This window comes from Primulina tabacum, chromosome 3 (genome assembly GCF_025594145.1).
Source record: "Primulina tabacum isolate GXHZ01 chromosome 3, ASM2559414v2, whole genome shotgun sequence".
Lineage (NCBI taxonomy): Eukaryota > Viridiplantae > Streptophyta > Magnoliopsida > Lamiales > Gesneriaceae > Primulina > Primulina tabacum.
This window is the reverse complement of record NC_134552.1, coordinates 10,401,565-10,420,382: the sequence shown is the minus strand read 5'-3', so window position 1 is coordinate 10,420,382 and position 18,818 is coordinate 10,401,565. Positions and strand designations below refer to the sequence as shown.

The following is an 18,818-nucleotide window of genomic DNA, read 5'->3' as shown; positions in this document are numbered from 1 at the left end:
ATATAAATATATATATATATATATATATATATCTATATTATATTATTAAACCGTGAGATCTTTAAAGTAACTATCTTAGAGAACACCAAAATATATAATTTCATAATTATTTTTCTTACCCTACTAAAACCTCCTCAAGACACTACATATTTTACATTGAAAAAATCTAAAAAAAAAACTTTCATTTTAAATTAAACAACTCATTCTCAATCAAAAATAATTTCATGTTAATTGTTTAATGTTATATGATCAAATTTAATTTCGTGTTAATTGTTTAGTGTTATATGATCAAATTAATAATAATAATAACACATGCAACAGCATATAAATCTTTTACTAATATATTATAATATCTTCGTCTGAAACTTAATTTTTCCACCAACTTTTAGATTGTTTACTAATATCACATTCTTTATGTCCGAGAAAAAGTATTAATTTTTCATAATGACGAGTGATCATTCAAATATTTTATTATGGATCAAATTTTTAAATAAAAACATGTTGTTCAGAAGACGTTTGAAATAAAATCGATATACTATCATTTTAATGTCGGAGTAATTATTTTTCACGTGGCGTCTTAAGTATCTCCAATTAAAGCATACCTAACTGCCATATTATTGTAAAGAATATTATGGTTACATATTATTATATTTCAGCAGAAGTGTATAGTCCCCTTTTACCGAACTCGACGATATGTGAATATCGAATCAAGAACTCGAGCACATACAAAAACAGAAAGAAAAAAAATGAATCAAAAGAACCGAGACACGGCGCAGTTCGATCCAATTCGATCTACATCCACGGAAAACGCTACTCAATTATGATTTTATTGATTAGATACAAAGAAATTGTGATTTTCGAATTCACTCATGCAACTTTTTTTATGAAATTTCTAAGTTTTTAAAAATATATACATTTATTTTTTAATAAATTAAATAATTATAAAATTATGAATTTGTTTTTAAATTTTGTTTTTCTAATCATATTTTCAATTTATGTGAAAAAATAAACAAATTTATATATATTATAATTAGATGAATTGATATAGTATTTTTAATTTAAAAATAAAACGTTGACCCTTTTAGCTTCTAATCGGGGCTTTTCGCAAATAGTCTTTTATTTAATAGACATACTCATTAAAAATGTGTCAGTTTATGTCGGTTCATGGTGATCGTGACTCTTTTATTTAAATATATTGGAATTGAAAATAAATATAAAATTTGGGGAGATGTATAATACGACATTAAGTTAGATATTCTTGGTAGTATTAAATTAACCATCAAGGAGTCGTTATTGTTATAAAATTCGAGAACATAAACATACGTGAGATTGTCTCAAATCAATTTTATGAGAAAAATATTCTATTTGACTCGATCTACAAAAAATTGTTGTTTTTTATTCAAATTTTTTATTTTTTATTCCAAATATACCTCGAATTAAATATACGACATAGTCTCGTATAATACCAATTCAAATTAGAGTTTGTTGGCGTATTCCTTTGGTCGACATGTTATGGTCAGCCCATGTTAGATTGTCATTTGGACTCAAATGTAACATGATCAAAGTCCCGTAAACCGAAAAATTGGAACTTAAAGTAAGCAACTGAAATCACAACGCAGAGAGTGTTTCTACGTGATAAGATCACGTAAAACCTTTTCGGGAGGTAATGTTAGTCAGATAGATTGAAATATATTTTAAATATATTCAAATGTAATTTTTTTTAGTTTAGATAAAGAAAATCATAAGCTTCAAGTCCTACGTCTTCCATATTTATATAATAATTTATGTTACTTATGATGGATTTCAAGTTTACTGAATGATAGATGCATTTGAAATTTAATATAATGTTATAATTATATAAATAAATAAGGTATTGATTTAAGATTTCATCTATTGTTCCATTGGTAACAGTAAAAATATAATCGAAATCCATAGATTTCAAATTCATTCGTCCAAATGTAACTTCATATTAGATTCAACGGCCTCAATCCAACATGTCTCATGACACCAAATGTATCGAGGTCATTGGATCTGACATAAATCTTTATGCTAGCCTTAAAATCAATAGTAGGTCTTCTGTGAGACGGTCTTACGAATCTTTATCTGTGAGATGGGTCAACCCTACCTATATTCACAACAAAAAGTAATACTTTTTCATGGATGACCTTAATAAGATACGTCTCACAAAATACGACGGGTGAGATCGTCTCACACAAGTTTTTGTCTAAAATCAAATGTTATTTTGGCATTGATACTAAATCGATATGTTAATGAGTCATTATATAATTTAATTACATTTTAACAGAAACGTGTGACAAAAGTTTAATTTATTGGTGGAGAGCATGACTATTCAACCTTAATCCATCCCTCGAAAATGATATCTGCTCCAACTTACCTTAAAATTTTCCCTAAACAAATGATACTAATTGTCGTTGACATGTTTCTGATAATACTTTTAAGAAAAAAAATACTATGTATCACGATCACAATTACTCAATCGTCGATTCAGAAAATTAATTCGGATAGTGCTACATAGACATATATTAATTTTTTGTTATTGTTCTATTTTAAATTATAAATTTGATCATTGATAAACACATGTTTTACCGTGAATATAAGACTCTATTTTGTCGTATTTGTGCTTATTCAACGTTTTATTTCTTGTTTTGGGTTTAAATCATCTTTTTTATTGTTCGTAGGTTTGACTAAAATTGGAAAAAAATTTAAAAATAAAAAATGAAGTCAAAACTTTGCAACGCCATGCCATGTTAGAACCAGTTCAAGAAAGAAGGAAAATTAATGAAAAAATGCCAGAGAAAATATATATAATAAAAAAAAGCACGAACCTTTTGCACCAATAATTGAAGAATTGAGAAAAATACACGGGCACGACCACCCCGGGCCTTCTAGTGAAAAAGTTTCATTTTTACGAGCAAAATCTCAAACGATAAAACGAATTTTTGTCTTGACGGCTAAGGATATAATGTTTGAGTTTATGAAAATACAGAAATAAAAGAAGAAAAAAACTCAGCGATGGCCATGAATCTTGTTAGTATAATAATATATAATATTTAGATTATATCCAATACTTAGAAAGGTGATGGATTAAAATATCAAATTTTTTATTTTTATAATAATTTTTTGTATAATATGTACAGCGGTCATACAACTAATTTTTTTCAGAGTAATATTAATTAGAAACTATGTATCTTTGTAATTTAAATAATGACAGATGGAAGAGATCGAGCTTGTTATATACTATCTCATTGTTTACTATTATGAGTAGCTCTTTTGTGAGACGGTCTCACGAATCTTTATCTGTGAAACGAGTCAACCCAACCGATATTCACAGTAAAAAGTAATAATCTTAGCATAAAAAGTAATATTTTTTCATGGATGACCCAAATAAAATATCTGTCTCACAAAATACGACTCGTGAAACCGTAGCACACAAGTTTTTGCCTACTATTATTTACATATACATACACAACAGGTACTAAACTATTTTACAGTCTATCGCTTAAATGTCTGCATGCGTTTTTTTGTTTTTTGTTTTATTAACTCCGTGTAAAAAATAATATGTAGTCATTTTAATTGAAAACATATATTTTGTAATTTGGGTCGGAGTCGGTTGACAGAGAAGAACTAAGCATTATTCGTAGCATATAGCTTTTGTGAATAGGATGGATAAATTACACAAGTCCATTTAAAATATTTTTTAAAAAAGAAAATTCTAATTTGACATAATCAGAATGTAATTGGCACCTCACAAAAATTTTATTTAAAAAATTACTTTCAATTTATCCACCGACACGTCCATATATATATATATGGAATTTGTTAATTTATGAGTAGTAATTGTATCACAACCTGTATTTTTGACACCCCTATAAAATTGGATAAGGCCCATCACGCTATAAAAATTGAGTGGGTTGGGTTGATAAAATAGTATCTCGTGTGGAGACGGGCCTAAACGGGGCGGCTGTCCCACCAAATTAGGGTATAATTTTATATTTAGTAAGGAATGAGATTCTCTATTTCTTTGATGTGCTCTTCCTATTTCTAATTGTCTTTAGTTAATTGTATTAATACTAAACTTATACAATATACTAACAGAAGAAATTGACCAACAGCCACTTGCTAATGTAAGGAATCATACATGAATCAAAACTTATATCCATCCTATTACACATTTTTTTTAAACTAAAAAAATAATATACTAGCATCATCGACTAAAATAACATAATTTTATATTAATATCATTTTATAATATTATTTATAAATAAATTTAATACCCGGACCTGAAAAAACTCAAACAACCCGACGGAGAAAAAATAATATTATTTTATAATATCATTTTATTGTGATATTGTTTAATATTATTATCATTTTATATTATTGTTTACTACGATATAATATTAATATCATTTTACTGTGAAAATGTTTATCATTTAAAAAAAAAATAAGCGGGTCGGCCCGCCTAATCCACATCATTCTTGCCAGCCAGTTTTGACATGTTTAATTGGTTCGGTCGACCCTGATCCGGGACGTTCATTGCCCGTGCAGGCACTGCCTCCACGAGTAGGTTGAAACAAACGCGTTTAATTTGTGACGGTGGCGTGAATTATTACAACTGGTATAATTTGTTTGTGGAGAAATTAGATTGTCGGACGAATACCTTTTGAGATATAACATGCAAAATGCCTATTTAAAATAAATGGAGATGCGGGGTATCGATCCCCGTACCTCTCGCATGCTAAGCGAGCGCTCTACCATTTGAGCTACATCCCCGTTGATGGTTCTACATTTAAATAAAAAAAAATAAAATATTTTTTCCATATTTTTAATTAAAGAATTGATATTTACACTCCATATGCACTCAAAATTTATTAAGTGAAAATAACAAGAAATGAAATGTGATTACCAACTCCCACGGTACAAATTCTTTAAAAACATTTAATAAATGATAAGTGCAGAGAATTAATAACAAGAAATGAAACGTTGATGGTCCTCTGCAAGAGAGTGAGCACAAACAACTTATTCTGCCTTCTCTTTTTTTACTTGGGTAACATCAATATATACACATCTTTGTGTTTTGAGATAGACATATAATTTTTTTTTGCTTCTGAAACGAACAGTCACAATATTGATGTTGTTCTGAGCAATATAACAGGTGGTACGAGAAGCAAATTACTGTTCGTCTGGGTAAGTTTATTTTCAAGAAATGCTGAAATAGATCCTTGGTCGTAATATGCAGTTAAATCGAAATTGTTTTGTGTTGTAGAGTCAAGAAGAATGCACTGATTCTGGATTTTACTGCATGAACAAACGAGTAAAGCCACTGTTTCTGAAAAATCTCAAAAATCTGTGGGAAAAGAAATACATTACTAGAGGACAGTATTCATCCTCGAACACTGCTCATCGATGATGAGCCTCACACCTGTTTTCTGAATCCGGTATTTTGTTTCACCATTATTATTTCAAATCAAGATTTATAAGAAGCTTTTCCGTAAGTATTTCATCGTTGCATGTTTTACTCTTGTTTGCAGCCTAACACAGCCATTTTCCCAGTTCCATTCAAGATAAGTGGCACTACTGATGCATTTTTAGGTAAATATTGACCTCCTAAACCTTATTCCAAGGCTAACTTGTTCATCAATCATCCATGCACCATTAAAAGTTTGGATTTTACGAACGTAATTCAATTTCAAATTTATTCAGGTCCCAATGGCGAGCTGAGAAAATTCTTAGATGGGCTTTCCGGTGCAGGTGACGTTCCTTCTTATGGTGAAAGATCATCCAATCGGGCAGCCTGCCATATCGTCGGCGCATCCCGATTGGAAATATTATGCAAAAATAGTCAGACAAATTAGTTAAGATAGGGACAAGTGTTGCTGATGATGCTGAAAGTTCTTCTGATGGGTAGATCTAATAAGTTATATGAAAAATATATAAGATGCTTATGTATGGATGTAGTTTGGGAATATGTTTTCTTTGCTTGTGGGAAGTTCGGTATCATAGCCAACCAAAGTTTCCTTGGTGGAATTTATAATCTCAAACATGCATCTAATTCGAAATGTTTGGAACTATTGGTTTGACGACTATTAACCTGTTTAAAAATGAAATTCTAGTTATTTTAATAAACCAAATTCCTTTGTGTAGAAAAAAAATCAATTGAAAAGAAAATTTGGTCGAAGCGAAAGGAGATTAGAATGGGGAATAAAGTATTCAAATATATAATCACAAAAATAAGAGTAAATGTCTTTTATGGGATGGTCACAACATGTATTAGTAAGACAGGTAGACTAGGTTTATATTCACAATTAAAGTAATATTTATCTTATAAAATTGATAGCCGAGAATCTGAGTTTTTGTTTAAAAATAAATATATAGGATCTTACTCTTTTTTTTTTCTTTTAATTGAACTTTTATTTCTTCGTATTATTTTTTAAAATAGTATAGCGTCTTTATTAAATTATCTTCCCAGGCATAACGACTCACTCCCTCGTCTCAATTTCATTTTTATAACAAAGGCTCTTATGTAGTGATGTTAAATTGCTTCGAACTAGATAAAGAATTCGATATCCGATCTGAATGAAGTGCTGTTGATGAAATGTTTTACCCGGTTGTATAAATGAGTAATCGAATATGGAGATTTTCGAGTAAAGAGATGGATGTGTGTCTTAAAGAATTTAGCTCATTTTCGACCCAAATAACATATTAAATTAATATATATACATATTATATATATATATTTATATAAAATATGATTTTGTTGAATGATATTAATTGAATGAAATAAAAAAATTATTAATATACAATTGATGTTAATTTCATAGGATAAATTATTTTTGATATTTTGTTATTTCATCTATAATTTTTAATTTGTTAATATTTGTATTTAATTTTTTTCTTTATTATTCTTAAAATTTTATTAAATTATTCGTAGCTTACATCGATATCATTCAGATTTGAGAAAATACAATTATAAATGGTAATAAGATTTTTGGATATAGTAAGAATATATTTTGTTAGTAAATTGTCTGAATACTGAAATCTTATCTGCAATCAAATTCATGAAAATTCCCCCTAAACTTGAGCGTCGAGTCCATGTACAACCGGTTGGATTTCAGCTCTCCAGGCCCAATTGGATGATTGTTCTTGTGTTATTTGTAGTTTCCGTCTGGACTAGGCCCAACCCAATTAACAGATGGATGGTATTTTTGATTAATAGGGTCCACTCCAGCTAGTCTTGCACAAGCACATGAACACAGGAAACAACAGCCAACTGCCATGATCGTCACAATAATTTTATTCTGAAAGCTACGTGTCAAATTAAAGTTGTGTTACATGACATAAGATTTATGTAATTTGAAATGCATCCCTCGAAATCATTTTTTACGTAAAATATCTATCTACAAAACAAATATATCAATCTAAACACAACTTAAAATTTTCTCGATTTTCTTAAAAATTTTATTTGCAAAATTTTATATAAATCTACATGAATGAAAACGTTAATAGTTCTTACCCATTATTTATTTGTAAGAAACACTCTTATAAATATGCTTTTCCAAGAATTGACTAATTAACTATATTTAATTAATTTTACTCTAATTAATTAGTGACGAAATAAATATGACAAAAACTTGTCTGAGACGGTCTCACGGATCGTATTTTGTGAAACATATCTCTTATTTGGGTCATCCATGAATAAGTATTACTTTTTATACCAAGTGCATTATTTTTTATTTTGAATATCGATAAGGTTGACTCAATTCACAGATAAAGATTCGTGAGACCGTATCACAACAGACATACTCAATAAAAGTTTGCACTAATGCATCTAATCTATAATCCTCTTCTCTCTATTTCACTAATAAAAATAGATACATTTTATTATCCGATTTTATTTCTTGTATGGAAATTTGTAGACTTCGATGATCTGACCAATATTGCCATTCTTCGCATTCCACTAAAGAAATTTTTAAAAAAATTTGACATAGTTGTTGGTGCATCAAGTTGAATGTGAATCGTCAAATTGTTAAAAACGGACAACATAGATAATGTCAATTTCCTAAACTTGAAAAATAAGGTTAGAAACAAATGTAATTGCCAATTACAAGTAGATGAAGTTTAGGTTAGCACTTAAATTATTTGAGCAAGACAAACAAAAGAATCACATCTACTTGTTCTTCATGCATATTTCAGAAAGGGAAAAAAATACATATAGGGTGGATGCGATCGATTTCTTTGTTTTGTTGGTCACCAAGAATATCAATTTCAATTCTCCAAAAAAAAATAAAAATTGTCCGTTTCATTATCTAATAGGTGTCTTCTCCGAATGAAAGCAATAATGAGACATTTAAAGTCAAGACAAGAGCCTCCCCCTCCATAAATTTGATGAACTTAGTTAAAAATGAAGAATATGGTTATGAATTTGCTATATTGGAAATCCACTTGAATCTAATCAATCCAATCAGATCGAATATTTCAATCCACCCTATCGAATCTATCGATCCAAATATAGTAAAAGTGTTTGTTCATTTGCATGGTTTTTCTCTAAAAGAAAAATAAATCAAGACAAGCCCTTAAACCTACGATTTTGATTTCTAACAGCTTATGTAAACAGTTGGATATTAGAGTGAACCCGATGCCTTTTAGTTTTTATAAAAGAGTAGGTATCTTGTGAGATGGTCTCACGAATCTTTATCTGTGAGACATGTCAACTCTACCGATATTCACAATAAAAAATAATACTCTTAGCAAAAAAATTAATATTTTTTTTTATGGATGACTCAAATAAAAGATCCGTCTCACATAAGTTTTTGTGTCTTAAAAGGGGAAGACATGAACCAAACAATCAATCTTTTATTATGAAAATAACTTGCACCAAACAACCAGAGATAATAAAACAAACAACCCAAACCTAACTTATTTATTATACTATTTCTTATTTTTCTATAGTAGAAATAAAAAATAATAATAATAATTCACATTGAAAATATAAGTTAAAAGTCACAAGCCCGAGTTTTTACTAGCATTGATAATATCTTTGTTTGGTTCTCATTTAGATCCTCTATATCCTCTCATTTTATAATGCATCTAGAGCCAAGACAAAACAAACTACGATGTCGTTTCAAATTTTTTTTTTTTTTTAATAATTCTTATTGTGTAAACAACGCATATTCCTTATTTTACCTAGAGCACGATGATTCGTAATTTGTTTTTTTTCTTACCGAAATATTTTCCGTATAATAATGGAATTCTTGATTGTTAAATACTACTTGAAACTTATATAAAGGTAACAATTAGAAAAATAAACAAATTTTTTAACTTTTAGTGAGAGCCAAATCACAAACTAAGCATCATCTGCTTTGTATTGCAGTGACGTAACCGTTTAAAAAAAGAGTAGGTCTCTACTGACACAGTCTTACAAATCTTTATCTGTGAGACGGGTCGATATTCACAATAAAAGTAATATTATTAACATAACAAGTAATATTTTTTATGGATGACCCAAATAAGATATTCATCTGACAAAATACGACCTGTGAGACCGTCTCACACAAATTTTTATCTAAAAAAATGATTATATAAAAATGTCTAGAATTAATTTAAAACATGAATATCACAATATTTTTATAATAATTATTAGTGATATTCCGGAACGAATATGGGAAATCGACAAGTGACAGCCCACCAAAGAAGGCAATAATATGCGAAAGCACAAACGAATAACTTTACCTAGGCCACATCGAGTCCTTTGGCGCACGATACCACTTCTCTGCCGACTACGGTCAAAGGGGTCGTTACTATTTGACACTGCCGGTGCGCACCTCGTATACGTACGCCCCCATTTTCCCCAAACAAATTGGCTCCTCCGCTGTAGCAAGCTTTTCAACTTTATTCCCCCCAAACTCAAGAGTCACAATAACCAAAATTCTCCATCGTCTCCTCTTCTTCTGTGCAATTATTCGGATCACGGCTGTCAAAAATGTTGCTTCGGAACTCATACTGCGCGCATTGTTCTTCGTGTATACCGTGACCTTTAGTTATTCTTTTGGTCGATTGTATTTATTTTTTTAACTTTATTTAGCTGCTGGATTGGTATTGTTCTGCTTTGATTTTGGTTTCCGTGGATACTGAAGTGAGGTGCGGGATTGAAATTTTATTCCTTAACTGTGATTTGAGTGGATTCTTTGTTTATTTTGCTTGGTTTTGATTTGATGAAATTTTGTTTTTCCATTGTTTCTGGGGCATTTTTGGTGAAGTGGTGATTTCTCCTTTTACTTTAGCGTGGACTATACTTCATGATGTTTTCTTAACGATCAAAACGAAAGGAAGCGTGACATGTACTTTGTTTTGGATTGACTTTATTTGTTGTCTCACATGTTCTTATTCTTGTTTTTCCCCCTTGTATTTGTGTGTTATGTTTGAATTAAATGAAGAAAATGATGTTGGTTATCCCTGCCTGATCCAAAACTCAAATGGTTATTAAGATTTTGATTTCTGATTGTTTGTCGTTGGATGAGCTTCATTAAGTTATAATTTCAACTTTGAAGTAATTTGGTTTCTTTTGCTAGTTCGACTTTGGTAGCTTTTCTTTAAAATGTCCTATATGGTTGGATGTTGATACAGGAAATGTGAAACTGCTTGAGGTTCTTCTTGCTTTGGTGGGTAGTATTCATTTATTTCAAGGGATGGTTGGAGAAACTGGGACCGAGACCTGGTTCAATAATATTTGGAAGAATTCGCGCAAGAGTATATCATGGGAGCCTGAGAGACCAGTGATGGGAATTTTGTCATTTGAAATATCGAGATTGATGTCGAAAGTTGTTAATTTATGGCGGTCTCTTTCTGATGGACAGATTGTTAGGTTAAGAGAAAAGATTATAAATTCAGTTGGCATTCGGAAGCTTGTTTCCCAGGATGAGTCCAATCTTATGGATCTTGCTCTTGCTGAGATGATTGCTAATTTGAGAAGCATGTCACAGTCAGTAGCTGTACTCGGTAAGAAATGCGCAGAACCAAAATACCACAATCTTGAAAAAGTTTTTGATGACCTAGATGAGATTGATCCCAAATGGTATGGATGGCAATATAGGCTCAAGAAGATTGAGAGAAAAGTCAAGAAAATGGACAGATTTATAGCGGCAACAGAGCAGCTATATCAAGAGCTTGATGTGTTAGTGGAGCTTGAGCAGACTTTGAGGCGAATGAGAGCTGGTGCTGATGTAGGCCAGGTGAAATTGCTTGAATTTCAGCAGAAGGTAGTGTGGCAACGCCAGGAAGTAAAGAATCTCCAAGAGATGTCTCCCTGGATTAGAACATATGATTATATAGTCCGGCTTCTTCTGAGATCTTTGTTTACAATTGCGGAGAGGATCAAGTATGTCTATCACGTTAATCATCGTGGACATGTCGAGGGGCTAGATAATGATGAACACATACCATCTGATTGCCTTCTCCATACTAATTCCATCAACGCTCTCCTGCAAACACCAGTTTATCCTTCCGAGAACAACTCATCCAGGTTTTTAGGCAGGACTCTCTCAAATTTGGACCTGAGTGATGACAAGAGTAAATTAAAGAACAAGAAATTGCTTTTTCGTTCACAGTCAACGATTCGTGGTGGGAAGCCACATCAAGTAAAAGGCAGAGGATTTGCTCCTGCTGGCTTGGCTGGTTGCATGACTGGCACTGATTCACCGATTGCACAGAGATATACATCATCATTTAGAGGGTCTTCCACGTTTGTCAATTCTTCTGAAAAAGATGCCCCGAAAGTTCCCATTTTATCCAGTGTTATAACACCCACTAGAGTATCTATTTTTAATTTCAGGCATCAAGTTTTAAGTCCTCCTCCATCTACTCTTGGGTATGCTGCTTTGGCTCTCCATTTTGCAAATGTTATCATCTTAACCGAGAAGCTAGCTTCTTCTCCTCACCTGATCAGCCTTGATGCTCGAGATGACCTCTACAATATGTTACCAGCTACTATCAAAAGCTGTCTGAGGGCAAAGCTAAAGAATTTTTCTAGAACTTCATCTTCGTTTTTCTATGATGATGCCTTTGCGGCAGAGTGGAGCTTAGCACTTACAAGGATATTGGAATGGTTATCTCCTCTTGCTCACAACATGATTAAATGGCAATCTGAGAGGAACATTGAACGGCGAAGGTTAATTTATGGATCGAACGTTCTTCTTGTCCAGACCCTTTATTTTGCTAACCAAGTAGAGACCGAGGCAGCGATTGTGGAGCTTCTCATTGGCCTAAATTACCTTTCCAGATTCGGCAGGGAAATCGAAGAAAGGCCTTTTCGAATGTCTACATGCAGTAGGGCATACGATGGTTACATGTTACCCCGGGATAACATTTCTTATGACATGATTGATATTTGATCATATAGTGTGAAAAATTTCTCGATTGTCTGTGATCCAAGGTGGGTCCCAGAAAACCTTTCTGCTGCTTGGTCAAAGGTATGTCCTTTCAAGTGTTCATGGACTTCTTGTTTCTACAGAGCTATCCTTCAAGAAATCAATGGTATTGTTTTGGTTAGCGCAGGTGTAAACACATGTTTTGTATGCTCAATTAAATTTCAACCTCTTGGATATGATTTTGATCAATGTAGTAGTTATAATATGTAGTTTCTAATTGGGATTTTACTTGATCGAATTCAAGTTCTTGAACGTGTGATGAAATCCATTAGTTCTTGTATCATATCTCTATCAACTGGTGGGTTGAAAATTATTCGACTCTGAATCTTTTTATCCTGGCTATTATTTTTCCTCATTTAAGATAGTTAAGGCTTGATTTTTCTTGGGTTCGAATAGAAACTTACAATTTGGTACCGAGGCATGACCCTTTTTATTTGAATTTAAAAGCTAATTTTTATTTGAACGTCGTCACCAATAGAGACACAAGATAAGTTCCTCATTCCGAAACACTTGCACATGATTAAAACCTGTTGCACACTCAAATTTTCATTTCTATATGTGGTGCATAATTTTGAACGATGTCCCGGTGCAGTTTTGGACTTCCTTCCGCAACTGTTCCATTAACAGATCAAAGATTTCAATCTCTGTTTCAGCCGCTTTCTTTTATACCTCTTTATGTATTCTTTCCATCCATCAAAATCCTTGTTGATATCTGATTTAATCATTCTATAGATCACTTCAAATTTTATATCTTTCCTAGAATCCAACTTACTGCAAGTATCCAGTATCATTACATTCTTTTCTTCTACAGTTAACTTATTTGTGTCAGCAGAAAGGTTGGTAGATTGTTCACAGATCGAGTTGGTAGGGCTATGGTTCTCTCCGTACATTGACAATGGCACTTCATCCGACCAATCTTCCGTTTCTCCTTGGTAGTTGTCACCATTATTATTGTCAGATTCTTCTAGCTACTGTCTCTCAAGTTCGTTTGGATCCAATTCTGCAAGTTTTCCGAATCTTTGGAGTCTTCGAAGGAAGGCTCTAGTACTGATAGCAGACTATATTGTTCCCTTTCTTCTTTTTTCTCCTTTCTTTGAAACTTTTATGTCTTACTTTTCATTCTCCTATTAAAGTATATAGAGATAAATTCATAATCACACGATGATATATGAATGGTGTTGCAAAATGGCGGGATGTTCGGATACGCACAAAGAAGTAATGTGATGTTGTAGAGAGAAGGGAAAACCTTTTCTGGGTGGCGATTGGGAGAAGCCACCGGAGTACAAAAATCCGACATCTGGCCACCGGAGGATGGCGGGATTTTATTTTGTTTTATTGTGTGTGCTAAATTATATAAAACCTGTTTTTTTTTAATAATTAACAACGATTTATAATTCTTTTTATGAAAAAAATTATTTCCTAAAAAGACAATGTCGAAAAACTATAAATAGTATTTCTTCATATGTGGAATTTTCTTAAAAATATGAAATTCTACATAACTATTGATTTTTTTTTCCAACATTTTTTGTAAGAAAATCGAAACGCATCAAGTTATTAATGTACCTCACACCATACCATATATATATATATATATATAACATTCTCTATGATAAAATTCTTCAATTTATGAGTTTGACGCTGAATTTAATTTTACTAAAAATACCATAATTTTTATTTTTACTACATTAGAAAATTTGTGTGCCATACTCAAACTTGAGAAGACGGAGATAAGGAAAAAATTGATCATCTGGTCTCAAAGTATATTTTTTTTTAAATTTGTGTGAAAACAACAAGCCTATATATTTTAGGAGGAAGGAGTATTTGACATTCCATTTAATTTTTCATATGTGGGGGTGGGTAAGTCACCACTGATCGGTGGTTGACCTTTCATTTCAAGTTCAATGAGGTAGATAGACTGTCATGACAATTAATCAATTAAACAAAGAAATGGAACATGATCATTTTTCTCTCCATTGTTTGTACTCACTTAATTGTTTTTCAATAAACGAATCAAATGATTTAATAATTGATGGCAAACAAAAAAAGAAGAAGAAGAAGAAACATAATCTGGAGCACAATAAAAGGTCAGAAAGTGAGACTAAAACAACAAAAGGTGCAGATACTTAACTTTGGATGCCAGTTCAAGAAAAAAGGGCATTCTTTATCGGAATCCAATGCTAAGCTACCTTCCTAACAAATTAATTCAGACAGCATAACTAACAGAATATGGAATAAAGGGGCAAAAATTTACTGAGATCTCATCATTTTGATCAGCACAAATCCTACAACACATTTGGTTCAACATGCGCTATTCTGCCACCCATCATATCATTACTATAAAACAAGTTGGAACAATAGAAAGTTATCTATTTAATGCAGAAAAAGATTTGAAACTTAAAATAGACTCGTTCTCGGATACAAACATGTCTTGAGAAAATTTCCTTAATCAGAAAGATCAATTCATCGAACACTAATTCACAACATGACAAACCACAAAACACAGATAAACAAACCCCAAACAACTTGATATGTAATGGAAAACATCGTCCTTAAATACATCAGAGGGGACTACTAAGACGCTGACATCAACCTAAGCGACCTAATCAGACATTGAAATTAAGCTATGTTCATCGTTTCTATGTTCTTGTTCAGCTCTTCCAATTTCTTCATCCTCGACTTCTCACTTTCGCCTACCAGCTGTGTTATTATTGACAAAAGTTTACATGAATACAATATTCTTCGATTAAATGTTAACTTAAGTTGAAAACAGAAACGATGATAAATCTTCAGTTCCCAAATTCAGCTTGTTCTTACCTCCATCAATCTTGTAATGAGCTGTACTTTTTCTTTGTTCTTTTCATTGACGGCTTCAAGAGCTTCTTTGTACTCTTTCTCCTGAAAAAATTGATAACCCCCTTTGTTTTTAGAATGCTAAATAAGTTCTCGCATATCATTTCCCAAGTAGTATTCTTGAATTGGATTAAAAGATTGATGCTGCTTTCACCTTCTTTTGGCAAGTCTGTCCAAGTGGTTTTAGCTCCTTGTCGATTGCATCGATTTTCTTGCGAACAAATGAGATTTCCTTCCTCATTGGATCCGCCAGTCCATCTAACTCCTGACAATCCACGCACTTTGGTTCAGAATGAGATGGAACATTCATGCATATTTCAACTTTCGAATCTACTATACATGGCACATGAATGTTCCTAAAAATAATTTTTTCGATGTTGCCCTATATTTACATAACTCTAAGCTGATGTTAAACAAGGATAAACTGACAAATTCCACTATTAGAGTTCAAAAGACACGCCATGTGAAACAACACTGTGGTGAAGGTACAACACAAAATATTGGGAGTGGAAATTCCCATTATACATCCGAGTAACTAATCAAAAAATATAGAAAAAATGCAGAAAATTTTGAAGGGAGAGAAAGAAAAGTATAATACAGATCAAAAGAGAGGGAGAAAAGACATGAATATGAGAAAATTTGTAAGCATCTGCGTTCATGATCAGCTTCAGAGTATCGGTGTTGCGTGTTTATAGATCAGTAAACTTAAAAATTATGTGACTATCGAAGTACTTATGCAATGTTGCATCTTCTGAACCCCCATAAAAGAGCTTCTATAGCCAATTATCATGTAAGAATCAGCACTTGAGCTGTAATAATCGAAGTTGCACATATGAATCTTCCATTCTACCAGGGATAAAATGAATTAAAAGCCTAGTTCACACATTTGAGTTCTTTTTTGTGACGTATTTAGATATGAAATATCTGGCAGCAATTAAATTTTTAGATGAATATGTGAAATTGCACTACATCTACATATCAACTGCCCCTCCTCTCTGCACTTCCAGCCAACATTCCAAATTTCCTTCATCAGATATGTAAGTAATTCGGATGAATTGGAAACCAATTACCTACTACCAAATTCTTGAGGCCACCTTCAATGTTCAAAGGGTGGGGGTAATGGTGATTTCATATTATCAACATAATTACTGGTTTGCTGACCAACTAATTTGGGATTAAGACACATATCAAGATGACGACAACCATATTTCGACCAGAGACAGCGTCGAATAGACATCGTATAACACCTATCTGATGCTAAACGTAATGGTCTAGGGTATTAGAAATGAATATTGTTACATGTATTTATTGGTGGTTGGGAAAAAAACAGGAGCATGGAGGTAGGACGGAAGGGAAAGAAGAAGAATGCAAGAGGAGATAGAAGAGGGAGTCTTTACAGAAAAATAATAATGATTAACTTGATACAATTCATAACCATAATCACATTAATTTACACAAACTTAAACAAAATCAAGAAAAGTACAGCAGAAATCGAGCTTTCCCGTGAGTAAATTTTAATTCCGATCCCCGAACTCGATCAATTCCACAGACAAGATTAGATATGAAAATAAAATAATTAACCAGGTCACTGAATTCCACAAAACCCTAGTCCTAATATTGGATGACACCAAACAACGACCTTTTCACGCCAATGAGACAGAAACCCGTGAAAATGGGAGTAAAATGTAATGAGAAATTGGCTTCCCCTTGGAAGATCGACAGCCTTAAATTCACAGATAGAAATTCTACCACTCGTGAAAAGAAAGAAGACAAAAATCAAAACAGAAATCTAAATCAAACACCAATTTTCTTGGTTATAAATCCAATACTTAAAAGTCGCAACAGACCCCGACAAGAATCAAGAAACATACCTCACGAATAGTAGCCAGACGCCTTGTTTCTTCTTCAATACGGCCAAGCTGAGCCTGGACTTTCTCCTTGACCTCCATCTTCCTCTTCTCAATCTCTTCCTCCTTAGCCCTGAAAGTATAAAGGGCGGAAATCGACATTTCCTCGTCTTCTCTTGCGGAAGTGCCGCTGAAACTCAGGTTCCCCGAGTTCGGCCCTGACTGGGTCACAGACAGCTGGTTTTCTAGCGTTCTTGGATTCTGCATCTTTGTTCTATCTCTGACAGCTTTCTTGCACTGAAATCTTCTTCTTTCTTGATTTCTTCTCCTTACTTCCTCTTTATGCTTGATTTTCTAGGTGGGTTTCTTTTTCTCTCTCTTTTGTTTTCGCTCAAGGAATTATGATTTGGGAGATCCCCTTCGTTTCCAATTTCTATCAGCTCATGCAAAATAATTAGATAAATTATCGAGTAGACAAATTAGGGGAGATCGTATAATTTTTATTTTCTAAAACTCGATTAAGTGAATAAAATGATTACAAGAAATATTTATAATGTCACACACACACATATATATTTAGATATTTCGATCCAAACTATATTTAAAATAAAAAATAATATTTTGACATAAAAAATATTATATTTTCATATCACAAAAATGATCCATAAATGATGTGGGACCCTTAACTCCTAATCGTTATTACAACACAATCTGATTAGGGTTAATTAATTATAGCGGAAAACGAGTTTAAATTTTATTTACAATGAGCCCAAAATATTTCTTCTATAATTTGAATACTAAAAATAGTATTTTATCTCATATCATAAAACTCGCCCACACATAATCAAAACCAATCATATACAAACACCTCAAATCCTCGGGACATGCCCCGGTATATAGATACATATATATATACACTGGGAATAAAACATAAACCTCAACTCAACTGTGACTCCCTCCAGAAGTACCCTCTCCGGTCTCCTGATATCCTGGAGTACCTGCCATTGTCCACACACAAAGACAACAACAGCCCCCCTTGGGGGTGAGCAAAGCTCCGTATGGAACAACCATCATATATACTACAAGTATCTAAACAATGATATATGGTATGCAATGCATGTATGTCGTGGAGGTATCGGGTCAAATGCCCATCCACTGAGCACATGTCAGAATCAAACGAATCGCTATCAAATCAATGCTCGAGCTGGCACACCGGCCTCAATAAGGGATACTCGTATGATAGCGTCGACAAAGCGCCATCAAATCCCAAATCTCATATCAATCGTCGGGGCCACAAATGTCTATGTTTTAAGGGTCATGTAATACCGAATATAGCATTGTGTTCACAAACCCCAGAATCCAATCAAATCATATCAGGGTATCCAAGGATCATAACTCAACGTGAATGTCATGTATCGATGTATGCATCAAACGATGTATGTTAACAAAATATTTATTTTATACATCGATATTCAAATCACAATATCATGTATGCCACATAAACTCAACAAATAAGGCATATAGACATGTATTCTCATTCTAATCAATCAAACCAATCCAATATATATCATATAATACAGATACATGTCGTATGTTACCCGGTCGCAACATACCTCAATTATTCGTTTCCAGTTGATGTAGCATGAAGATATCGGTATAATACTTTATCTACATCAATAAC

At 32.6% G+C, this 18,818-nt stretch overlaps 2 protein-coding genes, 1 long non-coding RNA gene and 1 other non-coding gene across 4 annotated transcripts; 2 read left to right on the top strand and 2 right to left on the bottom strand.

Annotated features, from left to right (window-relative positions):
* Positions 1-4,718: 4,718 nt before the first annotated feature.
* On the bottom strand, positions 4,719-4,791 carry TRNAA-AGC (transfer RNA alanine (anticodon AGC)). The gene has a single exon. It is a non-coding gene; the product is annotated as a tRNA-Ala (tRNA).
* Positions 4,792-5,064: 273 nt separating this feature from the next.
* LOC142538958 (uncharacterized) lies at positions 5,065-6,036 on the top strand. The gene is made up of 4 exons (XR_012818770.1): positions 5,065-5,205; positions 5,285-5,456; positions 5,550-5,610; positions 5,722-6,036. It is a non-coding gene; the product is annotated as an uncharacterized LOC142538958 (long non-coding RNA).
* Positions 6,037-9,829: 3,793 nt separating this feature from the next.
* LOC142540161 (protein PSK SIMULATOR 1-like) lies at positions 9,830-12,773 on the top strand. Its single transcript, XM_075646127.1, has 2 exons — positions 9,830-9,848; positions 10,642-12,773. Exon 2 carries the CDS (start codon positions 10,704-10,706, stop codon positions 12,402-12,404), a length of 1,701 nt encoding a protein of 566 aa, XP_075502242.1. The 5' UTR covers positions 9,830-9,848; positions 10,642-10,703; the 3' UTR covers positions 12,405-12,773.
* Positions 12,774-14,823: 2,050 nt separating this feature from the next.
* On the bottom strand, positions 14,824-17,581 carry LOC142540162 (uncharacterized). Its single transcript, XM_075646128.1, has 4 exons — positions 17,162-17,581; positions 15,445-15,555; positions 15,255-15,335; positions 14,824-15,137 (listed from the first exon to the last, which is right to left on the bottom strand). The coding sequence occupies exons 1-4, from the start codon at positions 17,402-17,404 to the stop codon at positions 15,057-15,059; spliced, it is 516 nt and encodes a 171-aa protein (XP_075502243.1). The 5' UTR covers positions 17,405-17,581; the 3' UTR covers positions 14,824-15,056.
* Positions 17,582-18,818: the final 1,237 nt, after the last annotated feature.

Excerpts from the sequence above, each read along its gene's own strand:
- LOC142540161 (XM_075646127.1), top strand. The coding sequence starts at position 10,704 with ATGGTTGGAGAAACTGGGACCGAGACCTGGTTCAATAATATTTGGAAG.
- LOC142540162 (XM_075646128.1), bottom strand. The coding sequence starts at position 17,404 with ATGCAGAATCCAAGAACGCTAGAAAACCAGCTGTCTGTGACCCAGTCA. Across the intron at positions 15,556-17,161 it reads GTCTGGCTACTATTCGTGAG|GAGTTAGATGGACTGGCGGA; the intron begins GTATGTTTCTTG and ends GTGGATTGTCAG. Across the intron at positions 15,138-15,254 it reads TCATTACAAGATTGATGGAG|CTGGTAGGCGAAAGTGAGAA; the intron begins GTAAGAACAAGC and ends ATAATAACACAG.